We start from the raw sequence: 26875 nt of genomic DNA, 5'->3' as shown, positions 1-26875 counted from the left end.
CAAATATATGAGGAAAACCTGTGCAGGTGGTTAAACCCCATACTGTTTAACGATGCTAAAAAAGTGCTATAATGTGCAAAAATATTGCACACAAAATGATAAAGTGTATATAGGGGAGGATGAGTGGGTGGAGTACATGTGTGTGTATGTGTATGTGTGTGAGAGAGAGATTCTGCTGCACTGAGCAGATTTGTTGGGCCAAGGTCAAGGTCACAGCAGGCTTACTTCCTGCCAGAGGCAGAGGTAACCTGAACCAACAACTGCAAGAGAGCCCAGCCTGGGTGTGAAATAATAAATGCTTGCCCTTGTGCCGGTGTGAACGAAGATCTGTGAAAACATATGCAGGTTTCATGCTCGCGAGAGACATTTTATGTTGTCTTAAACCTGTCCACAGTTTATTGTAGGAAGGGTGATGCTTCACTTTTTTCAATTAAGATCCTTCTGTAGATGTTGAATCTTTCCACATACTGATGATATTAGTGGTTGACACTGCAAAATGATGCCTTTGTCAATTACAATTAATCAATTGTCAATTAAGTGAGACATGAAATAGTCATAATGAAAACATCTTTATCACGTTTTTCAATTCAGGCCACACAAATACAATATAGTTAGACAACTTTAAGTTTCTCGTCTATGTACAAAGTGGTAGCACCTTTCAAAGTGATGCATCATACACAGTAAAATATTCATGTATTCCAAACTCACTGCCGCCACTAAATAGTTCTCATCTATCAGGTAAAACCTTGAAAGAGGGTATAGACATCACGGCAGGAAGCAGGGGAGCTGTTTGCGCCACAGGACCCAAAAATAAATAACCCTAGAAAGAAAAGCTACATTTTGAGTTTAAGTAATACATGAATCACACTTTAGTAAAACTTACGGTATGCAGTAACTAGGTTAACTTTGGGCATACACACAGCTGGTGCAACAGGCTGCTGTGATGTACGCGGCAAGACAATGTTCTTTTGTCTGTACATATCTTATGAAAAAGTCTTTACAGAGCAGAGCCAAAGAGACAAATTTAGGCTGAGAGGAAAAACTAATATGGATAATAAGAAAGAGTCGCTGTGACACATTGTTTGCTGCTGCCATGGTGTTCAGTATCACAGACAGCATACAAGCTGCACCAGTATATCAACGTGTTTACTTAAACATCTAGTGTGTAAGATTTAGGGGGATTTAGTGGCGTATAGCAGTGAAGATTGAAACCTCTCTCAGTTAGGATTCCTTCAGTGTTCATTGTTTAGGAGGTTTTTAATGGGAGTCAAATTGTATGTAGAGGTGTCCTCTTCTCTAAAACAAATGGACCAGGTGATTTAAACCAGTAAAAATACTGAATAAAGCAGTTTTGTGTCAAAAAATCAGTGTTTTCCCGATGCGTTGCAAAAGGGCAGCTAACTACAGTGGCCAGAGGGAAAATGCAAATGGCCTATCTCAAGCCAGTGTTCAGTTTGTCCATTCTGGGCTACTGTAGAAACATGGTGGACTCTGTGGATGAGAACGGCTCATTCTAAAGTAACAAAAACACGACAATTCTTATTTTCAAGTGATTATAAACTAAAGAAAACATACTTTTTAAATAATATTCCTTTTCTATCAGTATATCCCCCAAAATCCTACACCGTGGACCTTTAAGCGTACATATGTGCACTTACAATGTCATTCCTGCCAGTTAAGTCCCCGCCCCCTTTTCTATTTCAGTACCCCTCTATTCAGAGTGCCTTCCTGGTGCTATAGGTACATGCAATTTACTTATTCTGACTGGTTCTAACAAATATTTCGGTGGAGTAAAATGAGGGACAGAAAGTGTGTGAAATCAGAAATAAAACATTTTCAGCTGTGTTTGCCAGTTCAGAAATAACTCTCATATGGTGCTGCTCTCAAACTGTCTACAAAGGTGGATTTGATCTTGATAAGCATGCTTGCTCCATGCTTTCTTGATATGATGAGCTGGCTGATATTTTAGAGAGTTGGCGATAGAAAGGGGGATGACAGTTTGCCTGATGCTAGTGAGGTACCAAACTACATCAAAGTTAAATCAGAAGTCAGATTTAGACCTCGAATTGTAATAAATCTCAACCACTAAGCAGAAAACAGTAACCATAACCGTAACCGAAAACACGTAACAGTAGCAGAAGTCAGCTAAAGCTGGTCTGTCCATATTTCTATTTCCACATTGCATTCCCACAAACACCATCTATAAATCTGTTTCTGTCCATCAGCTGGATAAGATCTATCCATCTTCTGCTTTATTCTCTAGCTGCACATGCAGGTCAGGTTCAGCCCAGATGAATTTTATCCTCTGGGGGTTATTATGTCCTCCCAGAAAAGCTGAAGGGTATAATCACTTCACCCAAGAGTCTACTAGCAGATGGCCAAACCACATCACCTTTCCCTCTCAATGTGGAGAAGCATCAACAGCAAGCTTCCACTGAATCACTGAACACCGACTCTATCAGACCCAGTGAGACCAGTCATCCTGCTGGGGAGCGTCAGATGATCCACATATCCTCACGATCCTGCAGAGTTGGATGAATTACTATACATCCATTATAATAACTCTAACCTTTATCTTAGACTTTAACCTGAGGCAAGCATTGTTTGTTTGGTTTTAAGGAACTTTTGTGTCATTAAGTCGAACATATCAGACCTTTTTTAAAAAAAAGTCTGAGAGTCCTAGTCCTAGTAATTATAACTTAGATGTTGATGTGAACACTGTCAACTGGTAATTAACTCTGATACGACATAAACACAGCATAAGCCCAATCCAAGAGAAAACCAAAGTGTTTCAGTGGTGAAAAGAAGAGAGACAGTGAATAACTGAGGCATCTGCCAATAGAGGTGTCAGCCATCACACTGATGGACTTCCTGACAACCTCGAGACACAGGACCTGGCTGTCCCAACTCTTTTCTCACTCACATATAAGCTCCTAAGATACCTGGATGTCTGTTCTCAGGGTAGCTACTGGATCAAACGAGTCAAATTTCCAAGGCCTCAGACTCAGAGGTGCTGTGTCTTCTTCTGACAGCATTGCACTCAGCTGCAAACAACCCCAGCACATACTGGAGATTACAGTAAAGCCAGAATAACATCATCCACAAATAGCAGAGATGCCACCGTAATGTCTCTTATCTCCACATGTCAATTGAGTCCCCTTGTCAAGACTCCCCTATCCTGGATGTGTCTGACTTCATGCTAAGAAAGCAAACATAGCTGTCATTCTGTGTGAACAGATATGGATGACTTGAGCAGTATCTCCCACAAGCTGTCATGGAAAACAGCTCCGTACATGCTCTCTAAATCCATAAAACTCATGTAGACTAGATTACAAAATTCCTTAACACGTCCCTGATCCACTCAACCACAACTAGCATTAATCAATTGATTAATTGATCAGTCAATCTACAGGAAACAATTATTGCTATCGATGAATCATTTAAAGGTCCAGTGTGTGATCTAGGGGCATCTATTGGCAGGAATGGCATTTAATATTCACAGCTATGTTTTCTTTAGTTTGTAATCACCTGAAAAAGATTAGAAATGGGTCGCAAGTGTGCAAGAACATTTTTTGCCAACACTGTATGTCAAACAAAAATCAGAGACTGTATCGTATTAAGTATCTCCATGTATGAGCTGTAAATTCACCACTTCCATGAAGAAGAGAGACAATAATGTTATATTAAAAAAGAGACTGCTCGATTTAAAGCAATCTCAGTCGACTGAGAGGTCTCCAACTGTTGACTAAATCTCCAACCTACACTGGACCTTTAAGTCGTTCATCACACAAATCACATTTGCTGGTTCCAATGTCTCAGACTGAATGATTTGACGTTAATTTTATAGCCCTGGACATTAAAAATGAGAGGTTTTGCACTGTAAGTAAAACACAAAAAGCAACTGAGGACACATCAAATTTTTCTCTATTCTGGCCAACATGTTTCACTCAACCCTAGAGAAAACAAATGATTATGGACATTTGGGAAATAACCCACGTAATCGAGAAGAAGTTCACTTAAAGCCCTGTTTCCGCCATAACTTTCACCATGGTACCTTTGGAACCAAAAGTAACCCCTCAGATATGATACCTAGACTTTAGGTCTGCTTAGTGTTTCCATAGCAAACAGTACCCTTAAATGTGGGCGGAGTTGCTGTCACTCACTGCTCCGTCCAGCACTCACTGTATTTTTCCTGGCTTTTCACTGGTGACAGAAGAATGTCTGCGCCTCATTTATTGCCGACAGAATGGGGCTGCACACTGAAATTTTCAGAACAAAATAAAACAGCCAAGAGTGAAAGTCTCTCTCCATGGGTGATTTAAAAATAGCAGGTTTGTGTATTTAGTCCTTCCAAGCTCAGGGGATTAGTGTTGCCATAGCCCACAGGAACGATGCTCTGCCACGCTTTTTTTTTCTCCAAGTGAGGATTATAATATATGCAGTTCACATTACCCAGTCGAAATTAATATACATACTAAGGATAGACTGATACATCAGCCGGCCGATATATCGGGCCGATATTTGAGTTTTGGCATCGGCCGATACGCGCGTGGGTACGCGGATTTATTTTTCCCTGGCATGATTTACAGACAGGCATCCAAGGGCAGCTCTGTGTTGCCGGAAGTCCCTGCAGTGCACATGCAGCGAATCCTACTGTGTACAGTAGTTGTTGTTTTATTTATGCTTCAGCTTAAATATTTGTTTATTTTATAAAGACATTACTGGAAGATTTAAGAGCACTGAACTCTTTTTTTTATTTGAATGTATAATAATAATAATAATAATAATATTCTACCTGTTCTACCTCAACTTTCCATCTTGTTTTAGTATTTTTTACTGTTCAATAAATGTTTCTTATTTTAAACTTGACACCTGTAATATTTGTTATCATTGTGTCATTTTTTTTTTATGTAAATTGAGGGAGCAAAAGCAGTATCGGCCCCAAATATCGGCTCAAGAAAATCAGCAGTCCATAATCGGTCATCGGCTAAGGGTGATGGAAAAAAATCGGTATCGGCATCGGCCCTAAAAAATCCATATCGGTCTATCCCTAATACATACACGCTTGAACATCCACTCATTACTAAAAGTGCATGTCATCCAAGAGAGACACTAAAAACTAATGGAATGGTGAAAGTTGTCACATTGATATTTAAGATGTGCTGATGGATTCACGTCACCAACTCATGCTTTGAGTAGCATTACAAGTTAATGTTCCACCTTAAAAGTTGCTGGCAGCCGGCTCAGTGAATTAAATTATTTTCTCTAGCCTCTCATCCAAATATGGTCACTTTCTGACTCCAAAAAACTAAGATGGCGGCAGCCAAAATGCCAAATTCAAGGCTTCAAAACGGCAGTCCACAAACCAATGGGTGACACCATGGGTCAATGGGTTTTACATAGTGCTGGACTATTTCTTGGGTGGGCCGGTCCTCTCCTGGAGTCTCCACTTGTCGTCTGGCAAACTCACAGTGACAAGAAGACTGCTGTTTCCACAAGCTGCTGGCTGTTAGTCTTGTATTCATCATACAGACATGAGAATGGTTTAGATTTTCTATCTAACCCTCGCCAAGAAAGTGAATAAATTCTCTCTTCCAGAAATGTCCGACTGTTCCTTCAATCAACAAAAATAATCCAGACATTAATCCATAATGTAAATACTTGGAGCCCTTCCCTCTGTTTTTGGCTGAAGAGTAAAATGCCAACAAACAGTTGTCCTTACTGGAGGTTATCTGTTTCTCTATCATCATTAAGGTCATCAGTAAAATTTTTTGGAGTGACAGGTTACTGCTGAAATCATAAATGACCTCAGGTAAATTAGCCATTTCAGTCAGGGATTTTGACTGCGGAGTGACTCACGTTGTATGTTTCTGCCCTACGGAGTCACGCACAGCAACAGTCAGAAATACTTTCACCAAATGGCGCACTTCTCTGTAAAACTCCAGTCAGCTTTTCCCCTGCTCTCGTTGCCTTTTAGCGGAGATCTACAACAGTAACACAAACTGGCAGATTAGTCTCAACAGTTTAGAATTTGCCACAATAATGATAGCTTCAGCCTTCCTGCTATTCTGCTTTGGCAAGCAAGAGAAAACTCATAAAATGTGCAGCCTTATACAAACCAGAGCATATTTTTAAACTACTGGTTTTAATGTAAGCTTTGGGCATTCCTTTTTCATTCCTTTTTCAACACTGTTGCTGCTGTAGCTATTGGAAATGATCTTGTTTTGCTCTACCGAATGTTCGTACCAGTTTAAGACAAAGGGGACAACTTAATTAAATGACATGGCCTATTAGTGAAGAGATACAGTTTAGATTTGTCCCTCGCTTCCTGTGACAGCAGGGAACAGAAAACAGATAAAAGTTTGAGAGATACTGCCAAAACACAGACTGTGTGTGTGAGTGTTAAAAGAAGAGGACAGGCCGGTGTTTAGACAGGGGCATCCTGTGCTGGTAAAGCAGGAGGGAACAGGTCTCCAGACCGGAGCATCCCACAGATTAAGAAATAAGACAGACATCCCATAATATTCTCTGTTTACATCACTTCATGATAAATGGAAAAAAGCTGACGCTCCAGTCAGTTTGTGTTTAAGTGATGTTGTATGTAACCTTTGTTAACATAAGAAGAACACTTGAGTGGATATTAATCTTTAGTACTGTAATAGGTGCAGGAATATGGCAAATATCCAGACAGATACGATTACAGGTCCATCAGAGAAACCAAGGTGACTGATTATATATAAAATTTGGATCTACACTGAATTAAACACAGCCATACCTCTCTGGTTCCCTGAGCAGCCGTGGATAGTACGCTCTTCATCTGAAAACTCCAGGAACTGCCCACTGGTTCAACAGCCCATTGGTTCGACATCCCATTGTTCCGACCATATTAAACTCATTTCGAAATCATCATGATGTCCTGTGGTTAAGGTCTGGTTAGGTTTAGACACAAAAACCACTTGGTTAGGGTCAGGAAAAGATCATGGTGTGGGTTAAAATGAAAAAGAAAGTGACAAACACATAAGCCGTGAGCCTGCTCCGCCTCAAGCCGGTCACGGCGCACCATACGCCCGCTGCGAGCCATTCAGCACCGCGGACAGTCGGACTAATGGGATGTCGAACCAATGGGCTGTCGAACCAATGACATGGACCCAAAAACTCCTATACTACTTTATGCTTGATGTAGGCGCGGACGTTTCCAGTTGAGTCTCTGTCAGCTCTTCTAAATGTTTGCTAAACTTAGGTCTATTTTGCAAGTCTTGGTGGTGCTTTTTGTAGTTGGTGTTGGACGGAGGTGGTGTGTGGCTGAGAGTCACTCATCGAATAAGAAAATCACCAGTCTGTACACTCTCCTCCTGCGGACAGCTGCTAGCTAATCAGGTCAAGGTTTTCAAATGTAAATATCAGTAAACATCTCGGAAAGATGAAGAAGAATGGACACCAGAGGAACTAGCATCCTGCTAACCACTGTAGCTACAGGCACTGGAAAATAAACTGGATGACCTCTGTGCCACATCAGTTTCCAACAGGATATCAGGAACTGTAATATTCTTTGGTTCACCAAAACAGCACCATTCAGCCATGTGACTCTTCTTCTATATGCCGATCTGACAGGTCAGAGGACTATGGTGTGTCGGTGGTATTGTGAGGTCCTGTCCCATTCCTGCTGTGAATCACTGCTATACACTGTACAGAGGCGGCTGACTGTGCTCAGGGATGAGCGACCATGCAGCCGTCTTGTTGGGGTCAGGATGTGTGGACAGTTAGATCATTCCCCAATCAGAAACCATGGACGACCAGAACCATCCAGAAACATGGACAATTATGAAACAGCAGCCAATGATGTAAGATGTAAAAAAGGACTAAATTACAGTGCACAAGTTAAAGGAGCTGATGGGATCAAATTTAAATGGTGTTGTACCTTGTATAATACCATTTAACAAATAAATGATTGATTGACTTATACTCCATTATTTTTCTGAGGAAAATATTGTGCCTTTTACTCTAGTATGTTTATTTTGCTTTCATTATTTTTGCATATTTTTTCTTTTACTTTTACTTCCACTGGCGAGCAGGTTTAGAAACAGTAACCAACAATCCTGCTTAGTATACCTTTAAATAGTACTCTGAGTTTTTGACCCCTCGTAGCAGTTTCTTCATGAGTGGGTCACTGTTTTGTTTGTCTAGTGCAGCACACACACAAAGATACACATGCTGCACTCAGGCGCAGGCAGGCGGTGCGATATACATTCCAGCCAATGGTTTCACTCGCTTCCACTGAACAACAGGTACTGGTAACGTGCCATCGAAAGCAGGGAAGAAGACTGGCAGCAAGTAAACATGTATGTAAACAATGCAGCCTTTAAAGTGTTCTGCAAATGTTTGTGAGGAAGGAAATGCATTTACTGTGTTTTTTAGGCCCCAACAATACACACAGTGCGATTTGTTGAGAAACACTCAATATAAACATCACTTGTGTTTGATGACATGAAAAATGATTTTTTCACACTTCACATCTTCCAATCACATCCCTGGTAAAATCCTGCATGGGTCTGTTTTTCAAGAAGCAGGTAGAATGTAAACTTAGCGAGTATTTCGCCTAGTCCAGCTCTACAGTGCTTTGACTGACTACTGAGGTACTCGTCAAAAGGTCAGACGTGGTTAAGGCAAGGGCAAAGAGGTCATGGTTAGAGTGAGTACGAGCCAATCACAGCACAGCAGGGCGAGACTAGGCAAAACACTTTTTCAGTTTCTTGCATCCACCATTTTACACTGGACTGCTTAACAAGCATATGATAGGCTTTACCTCTCTCTCTGGCTGTGACAGATACTGCCATCCCATCAGTGTACACCATCAGGGCCTCTTTTTAACAACCAAATTAAATTCCTCCCAACGGCTGCCTATCCTGTTTCACTCAGAAATATGTCACAAACTGACATGAGATGAGTCCTTTTTTTAAAAGATATTTTTTAGGGCTTTTTTGCCTTTGACTGATGGGACAGTTGTTAGCGTAGAAAGGGGGAAAAAGAGGGGAACGACATGCAGCAGGGCCAAATGTTGCGGCCGCTGCGGCAAGGACAAAGCCGTTGTACACAGGGCGCCTGCCCATGAGGTCAAATCTAAAAGAAGCTAGATACTCTCAAAATGTCATTTCGTCTGGACTTTTATTAAAGACCATAAATGCGTCACCCACTGCTGTCCACCTGGGAGAAAACGTCGAAAGCTGTATGAAATGTAGTTTCATAAACTCAAAGGGCAAAGTTAGGGACGACAGTTAGAGAAGATGATGGGAGGAAAGGGAAAAAAGAAAAGAAGTCAGGTCATTAATCCTGATGGCTGGTGCTCAGCAGGGTGTTAACCCCCGGATGCGGCCATTTCTTACCGATGCCATCCTCCAAACTCCAAAAGATGACTCATCGTGGACCCAAGTAACTAAGAGGGCAAATAACATTCACACATGGTCTGGCTTAGCAGCACGACAGTCCTTGGTGAGACACAAACTTTGCTGCAGTCAGTCAAAACTTTGATTCTGTTGGCAGTTTCTGTCTCGCAGGTGTCCTCTGTTCAAACACATCTTTCACTCTGTGTGTTGCCCAACCGATACCTCTGTGCAGCCGTGCGAATGTATGAACACGTGCATGCATGTGCACGTGAATGTGATGCATCTATGAGTCTACAGTATATGCTTGCCTAGGAGTGAGTCTGTTCCCCTAAAGGTGAGCCTGTGGAGCCTGCGACGTTTCCTCTCACCCTACTGTCAGGCGCTGCTCAGCTGTTTCCCTACATGGCTTCTTAACGGTCTGGGGAGCAATGTACCCTCCTGTCCCTCCTCAGCACACCAACACACCCCGGTGACCCGACCAGGGTTAAAGGTCAGCATAGAGCCTACAGCTAACACCAGAGCGGTCACTCTGGAAAACTTTCCTTGTCTCCTCTGCTTCACTTTCACCGAGATGAGAAGCGAGTTCACAGAGCTGTGTACAAATATTTCCCTGTGATATTTTGCATTTTTTAGACATTTTCACATTCAATATGTTTTTAGCTCTTCATGTGATTAAGTAGGTAAGGAAGGTGAGGATAAGATGGATGCATAGTTTCACCAAAATATCATGTTGACCTTCACTTGTAGAGATTTCCCCAGTAAGATGAGTAGAGTGAATTTTTCTCTGTGTAATTTTAAACACCACAGTGGCTGTTGTGTGTGCTGTAACATTTAAACTGAATTATTTCAATGGAGCATTTTGGCTGATGTGTTAATTTCTCTGCTGTAATGTGCTATACTTGTATTAAAAAGGTTTTCAATGAGGTCAAAATGAGTTTGAATTTGAAGCAGCTTGAAATTCAAAGTCAATTGCCCTTGCCTCGCAGAGACTGTTTCAAGAGCTTTGGCCTGAATCTGTATCACACTCTCTCTGCAGGTCTGACAGACAGAGAAAACACCTGTCAGTCGCTAACAATGTGCCGCAGCTGCCTTCCTACATCCTGTTTTCTGTTTAAACACAACATAAAGAGGGCAACAGCAGCATTACATTAATTATCACATCATTGTTACAGCTGCCTGTTTGGTTGTGTGTAAATCGGCTCAGACGTGGCTATAAAACACAACAGTGAAAAATAAGCAGGTGGTTGTGATTCTGTCAACAGTCAAATAGAGGTTACATCTAATGACAAACACAGATTATGGGCACCATAAAAGTAAAACAAAGAACATGAATGTCTGACGGGTCCCAACTATGGATGGCGTGCACTAATGAAATCCTATATCACAGCATACAGAATGTAATGTTATATCATAATACTCATATGCTGTATTTGATATTTTGAGCAATTTTGTATAAAACCAGTGGAGTTGAGTGCCATATTTTTGGCTAATTCTGCAAATTAAATATCTGCCAAATCATGTACTTGATCACATCAGTGGAAATTTGCTGATGTTAAATATGTATTATGTTTCATTATCTTCGTTTAGCGTTGAATCTCACATTGAAATTTTACTGGAAATCAACATCTCTAACACCACGCCTTATCGTCTGTTGCAGGGCCACATTTTAGCCTCCATCATGGCTCAAAAACTGACATCCAAAGAAAACATCTGTGGATTAGTTCCATCCCAATATGTTATGATCCGCTGAAGTTAAGCACGTTACGAGATGAATTAGTCCCTATTTTTGTTCTCTTTGTAAACTGTAAGGGAGCTGGGAGGGACAATTGCACTGGGCCCAACTGCGACCCAGTTTTGTTCTGTCTGCCGCACAGTGTCATACCACAGTTTCAGAAGCGGATTATTTTCCTTCCCCGATTTTGCAGGCTTGCAGATTTTGTTGTTTTGTTTGTGCTTCTACCATAAGTAAGTAAGAAAGCTTTGTATGGTTGGAATGGTTTCTTTTTTGTCTGTTGTTCTATTAACAAAGTTAATACTATTCCAAATCCAGTTATGAATGACATGGATCAAAGGTTTGTGGCTGTGTTTTAGTCATTAAAAATACCGGACTTTCACCCGGGAGCCTGGTGTTTGCTTCCTGAATGCCAAACCAAGAAGCTATTTCTAAACCTAACTATGTGGTTTTGTTGCCTAACCCTAACCACATGCTTTTCTTCCAAGCATCAGCACATCCTGGCACATTTGCAGCAGAGGCAGAAGGATACCTAGCGCGTAATATGTAGAAGTGAAAGGCCACTGACAAAGCGTTAACATGTGATGACTTGGGATGAGAACATGTTGAACAACCCACGCAGTAGTTGTCGAGATGTATTACTCAACAACACAAATGTCAACCTAAGGGTGGTGCTGTAGACAAACTAAGCGGATCACCAAAGTCAGCAAGATTCATTATTTTGGTGCCAATGAATGTTTGTACAAAATCTGAGAGCAACACTTACTGACGTATTTCACTATGGACCAAGGTGGTGGACCAACCAACTCGACCAATGCTGTCATCCATATAGCCACTAGCATGGCTAAAAATCAGTACTGCCAATAATGACCTGATAAAGGGATATTTACCAAGGTATTAATCATTTTAAGACATTTTCAGTTCCCGAGAGCAGCCTCTCACTTAATGTATCTGCATGAGACTAAAGACACTCCATGTTTTCAGTTTAGCAATGGACACTCTGGGCTACCGATCCATGTTACCGGTTAGAGACACAAGTGAGTGAAAGAGACACTACATCAAAGATGAGGCTGAGAATAAAACCCCATCCTGCGGTGGCCTTAATCCTTCAACACCTGCGATTTGAAGCACACTCCTTTGATGTTGTTGGTTCAGCTGGAGAGACAGAGACTTGATAGGGAGAAAGAGAGAAAGAGCGAGATGGCGAGATAATAGACTGCTCATTTACCACATAACTAAAGTGAATGCAAGTTAAGGATGACAGACTGGTGTGGACTGCAAATCAACTCTTCTATAACTCTTATCACTCCAGTATGGTTTACTGCTCCATCTCTCTGACAAAGTACTGTACTAGAATGCTGACTGGCCATCTGGTGATGTCTGGACGCCATAAATATATAAAATTCAAAGCCAGCAGCAATTCATAAAGACACTAGTTGTCATTGAGCTTGTCTGGGAGTGCTGGACATTATTTTATACACATTTCTCCTTGATCCAGACCTCCCTGTACTGGATCATCTCCCACAGCACACAAATGTCTCCACAGTCCTCAGGGAAATCATTAAAAATGTGTTGTTGTTGTTTTTTTTTGTTTTTTTTTTGCTTTTGAGCTGTTGTTTCTGTGAAATGTTTAATCATGCTGCTCATTATTTATGCTTTTAAGTGAACATGTTACATTAAAGACTACATACATGTAGATGAGTTGGCTTGAAGTCCCCTGTGAGTGTAGCTTTTGCTTCACCAAAACCATCCAATTAAAACATATGTAGCACAACTCCTCTTACAGCATTACTCCATTTGAAACACTGCCACAGCTTGGAGTAAAGAAAATGCCAAAGACAAACTGAAACCATGCTAAACAGGAAGTTCCAAACCTCATCTGTATATCAGGATTACAGCTGATCATTCCTATTACATTCATTGTTTGACCCAGACACACTGAGAATACTTAGAAGCCATACTCCGATTTAATAGTTCCTCAGTTTGTTCCATCAACGCATTCTCATTCCCAATTCGTCACATACCAATGCTTGGTCAGTGGCCAGTCACATCAAATATGACACAGTAGATACCCCTCCTGCATCACGTTTGGACGTTCAGGTACAGCATGTCCATTTATGCTTGTTACATGCATCGTCTCTTTTCAAAATAAAGTTCCCTTTCTAAAGGAAATGTACATTGTCTGCTCGTTTAATGCATACAGTCTTTTTGCAAAATAAACTTAAACTTAAAATAAGGTAAGAACTTAGTTTTTAGATTTATTTCCTTAAAGGGATAGTGCATCCAAAAATGAAAATTCTACCATTATCTACTCACCCATATGCCGAGGCAGGCTCAAGTGAAGTTTTACAGTCCCCACATCCCTTGCAGAGATCGGCGGGGGGAGCGGCTAGCGCACCTAATGGCTGACGACGCCCCAGATTAAAACATCCAAAAAACACATAATTGAAACCACAAAATATCTTCATACTGCTCATCTGTAGTGATGTGGACCCCCTCTCCCCTCGGATCTCCGCAAGTGTTGTGAGGACTCTAAAACTTCACCAGAGCCTCCCTCAGCATATGGGTGAGTAGATAATGGCTGAATTTTCATTTTTGGGGTGCACTGTCCCTTTAAGTTTAGGCAACTAAAGAACATTATGGTTAGGCTTAAAATAAGTACTTTTGTTGGTAACGTACATGACATACGTCACCAGCATAATTTGCTAAACATACTAGCACACTATATAGTTATTGAAACAACTCGATTTACTTTTGGTTTCACACGGAACATGAACAGCAGACTCATGGGGGAAAGTCCGGAGCTTGTTTGACTCATCCACCTCCACTCTCATCCGCCCTGTGAAGACTTGCTGTTTATACTTGTCCAGACCATCAACAATGCCACCGCCCTAGTAGTCTCATACTGCTGCTAAAAGGTGCCTCTGTGTGTCAGTGTCTGACACCAATAGGCCCTAGACCAAGCATCAGCATCAAATTGAGATTGAGACGGGGTTGGTTTGATTGAGTAAATGCTGCTTAAAATCTTGACTCAAGCATTTGCCTAACTGTGCATTCACACCAAAAGCATCATGAGCGGCCGGCAGCCATTCATTTTCAATGTACGCTTGCTACGAAGGGCGTTTGGAGCGTCAACGGCAGCGAGCAGCGCGATGTCAGCGACCAGAGTGTCACTGTGAAGTTGAGAGAAGCTCAACTTTATGCAAATGAGCAGTGCTGCCACCGAAGCAGCAGCGAGCAGCAGCCAATTGCAGACCGTGAATATTCTAGGCGGGATAGATGAAAGAAAAAGAAAGAGAAGACGAAAATGGAGGAGAAGTTGATTGTGGCGGTCTCCGGTTTCCCGGAGCTATATGACGTGTCTCTGTTTATTTACAGAGACATCCAGAAGAAGTCAGATGCCTGGAAAAGGGTACCTGAAATTGTTGGTTTGTCTGGTAAGTAAAATAGGCTCATGTCGATCCATGTAAACAAATGCAAAGCACATAAAATGTAAGCTGGGTGAACAGGTGGGTTAACTAGAATGCACACAACACATCTGCAGCGCAGCTTGAAAGCCCCGCCCCTTGGCAGCCTTCCGCAAGCCCTGCCAGAGCTGCCAGGCAGTACGATGCCGGCGACCTGAGCGACCGCTGGTGCTCATGACGCTTTTGGTGTGGATGCGCAGTAAGAATCTTTTATATGTTGCAGTCCAGCCAGTCCAGCTTTAAGCTGAGTGACAACTGTACCGTCCTTACTGCATAATACTCTGTATTAAAGACTGAAAAAACAATAACAGGACCTATTTGTCATTTAAGTCATTTTTAAGCATAAATGCCAAAAAATAACTGGTTTCAGACTCTCAAATGTGTACTTTTGCTGGTTAGTCTTGATACTATTTTGTACATTTGGGGTTATGGATTGTTGTTTGGACAAAGATGTCACTTTGGACCCTAGGAAAATGTGATGGGCGTTTTCTGATATTTTCTGATATTTTACAGACCAAACAATCACTCAGTTCATCTAAAAACGAATCGTCAGATGAATAGACAAAAATGATTGTTAGTTGTATCCCTAAAACATACTACCACCCACAGCAATAGTACAACAACAATGGCAATACAATAATCTAGGCTACAGCCACACAATGGAACAGTATCACAAGGGACAGAGGGGAGATGGATGAGCCCGGGGCAGCCAGCTCTGCCACCGCAGGCCATTTACTCTGTCCAGCAGAAGGGAAGCTGAAAGGACAAAATCAGCACAACGGAAAACAAAGGGGAGGAAGAGGACAGATCCTGTCATTTTTACATAATTCAGATTATGTGAATTATTCCTGGACATCAGAGGACACACCAACACACAATGGGCCAAAGAACGGAGTCAAAGAAAAGAGCAAGAGACATGTAAAATGTAACAGTTGGAGCATGAATGCGCTCTGATAATAATATCCCCTGTAGCAACATGAACATTTAATTAGGGCTGAAGCTAACAATTATTTTCTTTATGGAAATCAGAGGATTTTTTAAAATGGATTAATTGTTAAGTGTATTTAATGTCAGAAAAAAATGGTTTGACAGAGTCTAAAGTGACAACCAACAATCCACAACCCAAAGGTATTTCATTTATTATCTCCGACGGGCGAATAATTTTCTGTTGATCCACTAATCAATTAATCAACTAGCTGTTTCAGCGCTCCATTTAATTAGGCTTGCAAAAAAAAATTATTGATGATGATTTAAAAAATAAATGTGCATTAGAATTTCCCAGAGTCCAAAGTGAGATCTTAACCCAAAGATTTCTAGTTTACAATGATATAAAACTGATAAAAGCATCAAATCCTCACGGCCGAAAAAGTGAATCTTGAGATTTTAGTTACATAAATGACCTTAACCAATTATCAGTATTGTTGTGGATAAATTGTGTGTCAAGCCACTAATTAATTCACTGTTTTTTTCAGCACTACATTGAAAGGAACGGAGTGATTTGGGGGGATTTAGAGGCATCTAGTAATGAGGATTACAGATTGCAACCAAGTTAAACTTGTTGATTGATCAGGAGGTATTTATAAAGAACTAAATTAGCCACAGAGGTCTTCTCCTCTCCAAAACAGACCAGGTGAATAAAAAAAAAAAAAAAAAAACACTGAATAAAGCAGTTCCATGTTAAAAAAAATCAGTGTTTTCCAACTCACAGAGGGGCTGCTGACTACGTGAAAATACAAAAAGGCAAACGTCCCTATCTAGAGCCAGTGTGTTGTTTGTGCATTCAGGGTATTGTAGGAACATGGCAGCACAACATAGCGGTCTCCATGGAAGCGAGCCACCTCCATTTGTAGATATAAACAGCTCATTTTAAGGTAACAAAAGATGACAATCCTTATTTTCAGGTGATTATACACTAAAGAAAATATACTTATTATATTATATTCTGTTTCTGCCAATATATCCTCATAAATCCTACACACTGGACCTTTAATATTCACAGTATTTTATTTATCCTTAGATGAAAATCTTGTTTTGGTTATTGGAATAATTTCCACACACAGCAAAATCCGTATTTCAGTAATATCGTACAGTTTTCTGTGCAAGAAAAATGAATGTGTAGGCATTCAGATTTTTCTACAGAGGTGTTGTTGACTGCTGAGGTCAGTCAACAACAGATAGATGATTAATTTTGCCTCCTGCCCTGCAGCTCATGTTAAACCTAAGTGCCTGTACCATCCGCAGCCCCTCTCTTCAGTGCTTTGTTCTGAGCGGAGCATGTTGGGGGGTTAGGTATAAGAAACAGGGTGTGGCTTTGCTGTTGTCATGGCAACAGAGTGAACCCCCCTCAACCAGTTACTGTATGGAGTGGGGGAACTCAGTCTCCATCCAGTGATGGTATATGTGCAGGAAAACCAAAATATAACATTGCATGCATGCTACATGGAGTCTCTGCCTTTGTGCATGCACCCTATTCCTGAGAGCTGTAATAGCCTGAGATTCATTCCCTTTGGTGACAGAGTGATGGACACTCAGAGTTTCTCAGAGTTCAAACAAGCATAGCCCCATTAGTTATGCCTGCAATTCTGCTGTACAGCAATACCCCCTTTAATAGGCTGCCTCTGTTATAAAACACAAGGTTGCATGGCATTATGGGCTCTGCAAACAGGAGTCAATGGGTTCGGTGTCTGTGTGGTAGCAGTGAGCGCCTGACCTGCAGACAACCCCAGCGCGGATGCTGGAACACAAAAAGAACATAAAGCAGAGGCGCTGATCACTACATGCTGCCAAAATCTGCTGTCCAATATGTGAGTGAATCTACAAGCCAGCACACAGACCTGGATCATGTTGATATATGGATTACTGTAATTTTATTTTGTCAATCTGTTCTGTACACACGACACATATATTGCACATCCGTCTGATCTGGAGGGGTGATCCCTCAGCAGTTGCTCTTCCTGAGGTTTCTACCATTTTTCCCTACCATTAACGAGTTTTTTCTTATCTGCTGTGAGAGTCAGAGGACAGAGGGATGTTGTATGTTGTACAGCCCTCTGAGGCAAATTGTGATTTGTGATATTGGGCTTTATTGATAAAAATGAGCTGAACTGAATTGGATGTTTCTGTGGACAAGTGACAATCGATAACATAACGGCTGAAATTAAATGTTTTATCAGCTGTCTTATTCTGTAAGACACTGAATGTACCTCCAACAAACATTTCTGATTTCTGAGCATGAATTAAAACAGTACTCGATTGGAATATTGCTCACTAATATCGAAAAATAATTCAATTATCTTCACTAGGAGTGGATAAATCAAAAGCTTGGCCACATCACCAACCGTGTGCAGTTTCATCAACTGAAGCATGCAGTACTATTCAATCCTCAGTCACCAGCTGTATCACACTCAACATAGCTTTCCATTTCAAAGGTAGTTACATTTAGAAGATACGGCGAGTTACTCAATAGCAGCTGCACAAATGAAATGGAAAAAAAGTCCTACCTGCTTGATCAATACAGGATTTTACTTCAAATATAATATTAAACTGAACTGTTATAAGCCCTATAGTATGATAGACATGACTCTGTGTTTAATGTATATGTTACAAAATACTACCATCTGGTGGTGATATGAAGTACTGCAAATACTGCTGGGGGGGTCACAGCAATAAATAAATGGAGAGACGTAACAGATGCTCCCACATGTGACAATAAATGGTTTGATTAGAGTAAAAACGATGTGGATCATTTACTATAGCCTTCACAGTCAACAGGTCTAAACCTAACTGAACACCTATGGGAGATTTTGGACCAACATGCTAGACTGCACTCTCCACCATGATCAAAACACTAAATGAGAGGTTGTCTTTAATATTTCCCCATGATAATCCCGCACCTTTGTCTCTATATTTTTGTCAGAAAGCAAGATGCCAAGGTATTTAATCTATTATCTTGCCAGTCTGCTCAACCGCTTCCATCAACCCATCAACTCCACAGTTCCCCATCCACTCATCACTAGGTCGCAGTCTGTGCTACATGCCGGCATACTAAGCTTCAAGCCACTTCACCTGCATTTACCCTGTTTACTTGTTTCTTGTTTTCCCCTGACTAACCCTGTCTCCTGTTTCCTGTTGTTCCATCTGCTGTGGTTCTTGTCCCTGTCTCCTGTCCCTCATCTTGTCAGTCCAAGCCCCAGCCTCAGCCCATGCTCCAGCAGCCTCGCTCTCAGCCATACAGCCCCTGCCCTAGTTTCCAAGCTATTGCCCAAGCTTCCCCAGGCCGGCTTTTCCCCTGCCCTAATAAATACATTCCCAGTACACCCTGTCTCCTCGCCTTTCAGTGTCTGCGTTTTGGTCCATCCTCACTGCATTGTAGCAGTCGTAGTAGAGATTAATATCTCTGAAATGTAAAAAACAATTTCTATAAATGGCAAACAGAGCAGGGCCCACAATGGATCCCTGAGGAACGCCTTTTGCAACATCGATCTAAAGACAGGACAAGCACACAACACAGTATGCTGTCAGGAGGAGGAATAATAGATTATACTGTAGTTACAGAGAGGCATTAGCCCTCTCATATTTAATGCTCTGTGCTTTTAGAAACATCAGACATAATGTAAATTTTACAAAACACACTGATAAACATCTAACGGCTTTTAAAGTTATCACTACTTCAGGTGTATGTCAGTTATAGGTTACATGTCTCATGTCAACAGGTGGCAGGGAAGGACAGAGAAGGACAATCTTAAAGAGGCTCTGGCTAATCTTTCTCTCTGGATTTAACTGTGTGACCTTTCAGAGGAAAACACACCTTACATCAGATAATAAATACCTTGGCTTTTGGACACCCAGTTCATTCAGAGACATCTGTGTGTGACATTTCAGCAGCAGGTCCACTCACAATCCTCTGCTGTTTGCCATCAGTTGGATCCTCTTTGCCCCTCTCCATCCATCCATCCATCCATGGGGGACATGTCTGAGAAGGTCATGTTGCAGAGACATATTGAACACTGAATATTTTTTTACTGATAGCATTATATGTGGTGTAAATAAAAGAGTTAAGCAGGATACATACCACAATTCGTGACCCAATTTGACTATAATCTGTCATTGGTAATAAAAGTAGCTTTTTGTCATATTTTCTGAAACTGTCAGTATATCCCATAGACTGCAATAAAGATGGAAGACATGACAGCTCCCCAAAAGTGAAGCCAAAACGTCTTAATCTCCCCCTAGTGGCTGGCTGCAGTACAGGAGGCCCGTCCTCTCTATGTTAGTGGATGGGACATGGGCCAAATGAAAAACTCATAGTATACATCGGATAAATTTTGTTCATTTTTCTGATAAGCTTGGTTTTAATTAGTTATTTAATGTTATAAATATAACATATAACAACATATAACAACTTTTAAATATAAAGAGATTATACAATTTGATTGACAACTGTGTGAGCCACATGGCTCAATCAATGGGCTTGCTTTCAGTGGTGCTGCTCGCGATTGGTCGGACAGGTGTATGGGTGGGGAATTTGATACCACAGAGATCACTGCTGGTTCCGAATGACGTCACCAGAGCAAGACTGCAGCAGCTGTATCTTGGATATTTTAGCTGCACTTCTTCACTTCATTCTCTTTTGGATATTTACACCCTCTTTGCATTTGTATTTATATAGATATTCACTCTCTCTTAGCATGTCATATTTAACCTTCTGTGCATTTTATATTTTCCAGCATTCCTTATTCCTTGTGTAACACAGTTCTGGCTTTAAAGCACCTTCTACAAAAAAAATGTATGCATATTATCTATAGCAAAGTATTTATTACTCCTGCACTGCTCTTACACTTTAGTTTCATCACCTTACACTGCAATACCTGCACTGTCAACCACCTAAATGTGCACTACCATTATAAGCATATAACAGTTATCTATTGTAATAACAACTCTCTGCTCTGTAGTAGTCCTGGGACTAGACTATCATTTCACTGCTGTGTGTTTTTATTCTCACACTTAAATGCTCTATCCCTGTGTGTATCTGTGTTTTTGTATGTGTTGTGTAAATGGGTGCCCTCGGGACAAATAAAGTATCTATCTATCTATCTATCTATCTAGATAGATAGATAAAATGCTTGTTGCTAGCTAAAACATTAGATTTCAGCAAGTCAAGCGCAGTATTTATTCTAGCACCACATGCCTACCAGAGAGAAGTTATAGTGATAAACTCCTTACCTTGCTCGTGTCGGAGAAATTATCCCAAAGAAACGCCGGAAGTGAAATACTTCGATATTTACAACTGTTTGATCAACAGGTGGTGCTCAGTTCTTTTTCCAACATGGCGGCCCGTCAAAAATATTTCCGACATTTTTTGAGAGCACTTAAACGCAGCAGAGCCGTTTGAGCGCCAAATCAGAAAACAGAAAAACATAACCATAGAAAGCTAGCAAGAGAGCTAATAGCATGGCTAATAGCTTAAAAGCTAGCAGCTTTTCACAAGCGTGGACTGTAACTATGTTCAGGAATAAGTCTGCCTGGTTTTCAAGCAGTGTGCCACACACATGCCACGACTTTTGGAGTAAGTAAGTCATTATCATGTCAATGTTTATGCGTTAATTTAAGCTAATGTTAACCTACTAGTCAAATTAGCCACCTGCTAAATAATGCTAACCATATTTATTTAACTTTGGCTAGTCAGTAACGTAAGTCATGAAAAAAGTTAATGACACAATCTTAGAGAAATGTTGCTACAGTCATAATGTTAACATTTGCCTCTAGGCATAATTAAACACCTTTGAAAGGAGGGAAGTAGTTACAACATTAACATAAACATTACACATATAGCCTAGTTAAGGGATCTGTAGCTATACTTTAAGTTAGACCTACACTGACATTTCAAATCACTGTGTATTAGAGCTGCAACTAGTCAATTAACATATTTTTCAATTGGTCAAAATGTAATCTGCAGTTGTTTTGTTATGTATTCAAAGACCCAGTGTGTAGGATTTGGGGGAATATACTGGCAGAATGGAGTATAATCTATCTTTAGTGTATAATCACCTGACAATAAGAATCGTCTTGTTTTCTTTACCTTAGAATGAGACATTTATATTTACATAGAGAGCAGGTCCTCATCTAGTCAAAGATACTGGATTACTACAAGATGGTCCACCTACAATATACTCCCAGTGTATGAAACAGTATACATTTCCGGTCTCCTAAGTGGGTGTTGTCCCCCGTACCCCAATCAAGGACGATGGAGAACCACCAATCAAAGACAAGTATCCCCAACCTTGCTTCTGTCAACATGTGTGTACCCATACTGGCCGTAAGCTAAATAAATAAACGGTCTGTGAAAATTTTTTTTTTCCAGTGGATGTCTTAGTTACAACATGATTGAGCTAACTGGAGTAGTTATCCGGAGGCTTTTAACAGATGACGTCCTGATGTTAGCTTTGCTAACTGTCCCTGTCAGCTGCAGCCACTGATGCTTTCTAGACATCGTGATTTCCCAAAACTGAATAAATACCACACATAGCAACACAAAACTGCTTTGCTAGCTCAATGATGTTGTAACTAAGATATCCGCTGGAAAAAATATTTTTCTAATCCAGTATCTTTGGTGAAACTGCACTGATTTCAGCACCAGAGAGGAGATATCTGTTGCCAGATCTCGCAAGAGTGTTTTGTTGAGACAGAGACAGGTCTTGAACAAAGTAAATTTTCTCCTGATTTGTCCGTCTGAAATTTGCCATTTTGGGGTCAGAATGTTCTGAAGATATGTGGTTTGTGATAAATGGGTCCAATATTTGCTTCCGTGACTATGGGGCGAAAGAATCGGCCATAATCTGTAATCACGTTCATTTCTCCCACTGAAGTCAATGGACTCAGGACCTGCTGTTAGTCTCCTAAAGGGGCGGTGGTCACGAACCCCACGTGACACTGATACAGGAAACTGACTCGCAGTGGACCGTCTTGTTTTATCCACCGTCTTTGATCTAGTGAGTTTGCCATGATGCATTGCCATATTTCTACAGTATCCCAAAATGGACAAACTAAACACTAGCTCAACATAGGACCATTCACATTTTAGCGTCAACCACCATACTTAGCGGCCCCTCCATGACCAGCAGCATTGGAAAAACACTGATTTTTTTTTTTTTAAAGGGACACTGCTTTAAATGCTTAAAAGCATTTTATCATTTAACATTGCAGCACGGTACGACAACCTGAGTGCAAGAAGCAAAAACAAGCTCTCTAAGATTGTCAGCATTACAGGGAAGGTGATTGGCAAGTCAAAGAAACAACTCAGCAACATATTTGACAATTCTGTACGCGGGAAGGCTAAACAGATGATTGCCAATGCCTCACATTCATTACACTCACAGTTTGAGCTGCTCCCGTCTGGCCGTCGACTTAGGGTCCCTAAAGCCAGTCGGAACATATATAGGAAGTCCTTTATTCTTTATGCCATACATGCAATGAACACAGAATGACTGAATCAGGGAACACTACTATTTTTCAGATTTAAGATGTGCCCTCTTGTAATGTGAAGCGGCTTTATTCACTGGGTACACGTGTTTTGCAGAAAAGAGACCTCTGTGGATAATTTGGGTCCCCGTAATAACCCCCTCAACAATGAATACTAAAGGAAATCTAACAGGAGATGTTTGGGGTCCATGTCATTGGTTCGACATCCCATTAGTCCGACTGTCCGCGGTGCTGAACAGCTCGCGGCGGGCGTATGGTTCGCCGCGACCGGCTTGAGGCGGAGCAGGCTCACGGCTTATGTGTTTGTCACTTTCTTTTTCATTTTAAAGGGCCAGTGTGTAATATTTGGCATGGTTTATTGTCAATCTGAATCTGAATCTGAAAGAATATTCTACCCATTAATATGTTTATACAAGTGTATAATCGCTATAAAATAAAATTTGTTTAGTTTTTGTAGCCTTATAATTATGCTTTTATACATATATATATATATATATATATATATATATATATATATATATATATATATAGCAAGGGCCTTGCTTTAGAGAGGTCGCCATCTTGCGCCACCATGTATGTAAGGTAGCCCGAGCGGACAATCCAGCCAGCCAGAGAACGCGTTTCGCATGTATAAATGAACCAACGAAGACAGTGGAAGGAAGAACGAGGAGGAAACAGCAGAGAGTGTTAGTAGTTCATCGATAGAGAGTAGTGAAAAATTTTTTTAGTTATAAAGTTTGCGAATGGACCACACTTACCACGCAACAGGAGAGAATGAACCCGAACCGCCATCTGCAAGCAAAAGAAGATACAACTTCACTCCTTGTGATGCACTCTCTGCGGCGCTTTTCCTCCTGATGATATATCTCCCCAACGATGGTAGCAGTAGCACCGAATCCCATTCCGTGCATTCAGCCTCTCTTCTCGCCCGCTCAGCATCAAACACATGGAGTTCCTCATCTGTATGCTCCGGCTCAAACAGGTATGGCTCTGGGTCTGTGTCCGCTACAAGAAACTCTTCAAAATCGCGTTCAAAGTCGTCCATTGCAGCTACTATAGTCCGGAGATATTGCTAGGCTAAATAAACAGCTGAGCTCTGTTTACAGGCTACGCTGTCAGTCAGTGTGCGGGCTGGAGATTGGCGGAGCAGAGAGGGGAGGGGGTCCCCACTCAGTATGGTAAACGAGTATGTGTGTAAAGTTATGAAGTGTGTCTGTTACGCTAGAAGAGTCAGAGTTTGGGACGGAGTCTTTTACCCCCTGGAGTGTTACCAGAGTTTCTGGAGTGCTCAAATAAACTGGCCTTTTTCCCGAACGCTACTCTGGTCTCCTGCTCATGAGAGATTCATTACAATATCGTAACATAGCTTAGATTTCTAAATAAACATTCACCTCGTCGCTAGATAGACCTACTCCTGAAAATCTCGTGCGCAAGGCTTTTTGTCCCTACGAGGCCACCGTCATTTACCCAACGGGAGGGGTGAGCGAGTGAGCCCTGCAATCTAGAATTTGACCACTGATGTCACTGTTTTCAAACCATTTTACACACTGGTCCTTTAACCCACACCATGATCTTTTTCTAACCCTAACCAAGTGGTTTTTGTGTCTAAACCTAACCAGACCTTAATCACAGGGCATCATGATGATTTCGGAACAGACAATGAGTTTAATATGGTCGGAACAATGGGATGTCGAACCAATGGGCTGTCGAACTAATGGGCAGTTCCCATTTGAGCAGGTGGAAATCTTCGGTCCTCACTGCTACATGACACTAAATCCCCTAAATTTTACACACTGCTCACTTAGTCGTTTGAGTCATTTTTCAAGCAAAAATGCCAAAAGTGTCGGAACATGAGGATCTGCTGCTTTCCTTAGTTGAACGTTATAATATACTATACTAATATTTTAGGGTTTGTTGGACAAAACAATACATGTGATGATGTCACTTTATGCTCCAGGATATTCTGACAGGCTTGTCTCACTGTTATCTGTGGTTTTGTAGACCAAATGATTAATTAAGAAAATAATCTACACATGAATTGGTAACAAACACAGTTGGTATTTGCAGGCAACCCTACATTGCTTTGGTAGATTGAGCTGTCTTTTCGGTATAACATATTTATCTTGTAGTATCGGAGGGTGGGACCATTGTTGGTTGGAAAACAGCTGATTACCTTTTCAGTGAGGATGCTACATGTCCTGATACTCTTAGGTGAGCATGATGAAGAACTGGAAATCTGCACATTTATTGTCCATTAGATCCTTTTCCTACAATCCCCTGCAAGCTAGAATTTTGTTTCTGTTATTCAGGATATTTGAGAGCAAGGACTATCTTTGGGACAAGGTGACAGTTTTTCACAGCTCATTCCTGTCTGCCTGTGAGAAGCGGCAGAGTGTGAAGTCTATGTGGATTGGTCATTATGTGCTGCCTCCAGCCTCAGTACAGGATGGTGAGGACTAAAGTGTCTATCAACATGTAAACCATACTAAATCAGTGCTTCCCGATAGGGAACAAGGAACATTTTTTCTTTACATTGCTTTTTTACTGTTAAATACTGGATTTGTTTTACCTCTTCATGCCTCTGAAAACTATTCAAAGGGACCAGTCCCTCTTTGGTAGAACCTCTTGCATCTCAGACATAATCAGCTTGTAATGAAGGTTGGAAATAGTCAATACTTGAGTCAGAAACAGTAGGAACCACTTGAATGATTGCAACCCAATTTTATAAATTATAACTCGCACTTGTTTCTCTTTTTATCGTTTAAGAGGTGAGACGTGTTATTGGGAGGCTGATTTGGGAGTGTGAGAATGAGCAGTCAGAGGCACAGGTATATACGTATATAAGTCATTAAAATTTACATCAGGGCTGATCATGAAAATCATTCAGTTGGGATGCCTTTTGTTATACAGGGTTTCCAAGAGGAGTGCAGTGAGGTCAGCAGAAGCCAGTATGTCAAATTTTTACTGTAGATTTGAAACTCATTAAATGGTAAACTGTCCAGTAAACTAATTAAGTCCCTGTTACTCTTTTGGGCAGCTCTGAATCATCTGACACAAACTCATCAGAGAGTGAAGCTGCTCTATGTGTCCATCATCCAGCTAGTAACACGCTCACAGGTGAAACATTTATTATTGACAGTGTGTTCTGGGAGAAAATAACTGCACTTTTCTAATAAGATAACTATAGATATTATTGATCTGTAATGAAAGTCTGGTGGAATCCTTATTTAGATTATGAGACACTCTGTTGGCAGAAGTTTCTGTGTTGTTGAGTATGTTAACGTGACACCTTTTTCTGTCCTGTTCACTTATCACTAAAGGGTACGTCAGCATGGACAACCTGCAGAAATATACAGGCGATCTGTGTGATTTCCATCCCAGATGTTTCCGATGCTCCAACTGTGAAGCCCACTGCAATGTGACGCACACATGAGCAAGCATTCAATGAGAGAAAAGCCTTTTAAAGAACAAGTAGCAGCTGTGCTATTCACAGTTGCAAACTGCAGATAATTTACTGTTAAATTAGTTATTATATTTGTGTATTACGTTTGCATTGCCTATCTGCACTTGTGCATGCAGAGTAGATCTATACACTCATATGAAATAAATCAGTGTAACACGACTAATGCTGATCTCATTTTGTAATTTGTCTACATTATTTCATTATCCCTCATTTTTTCACTGCCCAATGAAATGAAACTTCTCTGAGAAAAGCAAACAGTACAAAGAGTCCACAGTTGTAATTACGTAATTTGTTCTAATGTGTGTTACAGTGTATGAGTTTCTGTTCAGTTTCTGGTATGACAGCATATTGAGGA

At 40.9% G+C, this 26875-nt stretch overlaps 1 protein-coding gene across 1 annotated transcript; it reads left to right on the top strand.

Annotated features, from left to right (window-relative positions):
• Nucleotides 1-20966: 20966 nt before the first annotated feature.
• terb2 (telomere repeat binding bouquet formation protein 2) lies at nucleotides 20967-26663 on the top strand. The gene is made up of 7 exons (XM_049564992.1): nucleotides 20967-21144; nucleotides 25187-25268; nucleotides 25367-25506; nucleotides 25824-25885; nucleotides 25968-26005; nucleotides 26095-26174; nucleotides 26378-26663. The coding sequence occupies exons 1-7, from the start codon at nucleotides 21030-21032 to the stop codon at nucleotides 26488-26490; spliced, it is 630 nt and encodes a 209-aa protein (XP_049420949.1). The 5' UTR covers nucleotides 20967-21029; the 3' UTR covers nucleotides 26491-26663.
• Nucleotides 26664-26875: the final 212 nt, after the last annotated feature.

Source organism: Epinephelus fuscoguttatus, linkage group LG2 (assembly GCF_011397635.1).
Source record: "Epinephelus fuscoguttatus linkage group LG2, E.fuscoguttatus.final_Chr_v1".
Classification (NCBI taxonomy): Eukaryota; Metazoa; Chordata; class Actinopteri; order Perciformes; family Serranidae; genus Epinephelus; species Epinephelus fuscoguttatus.
The sequence above is the reverse complement of the archived record's forward strand: the minus strand, read 5'-3'. Positions and strand labels throughout refer to the sequence as shown.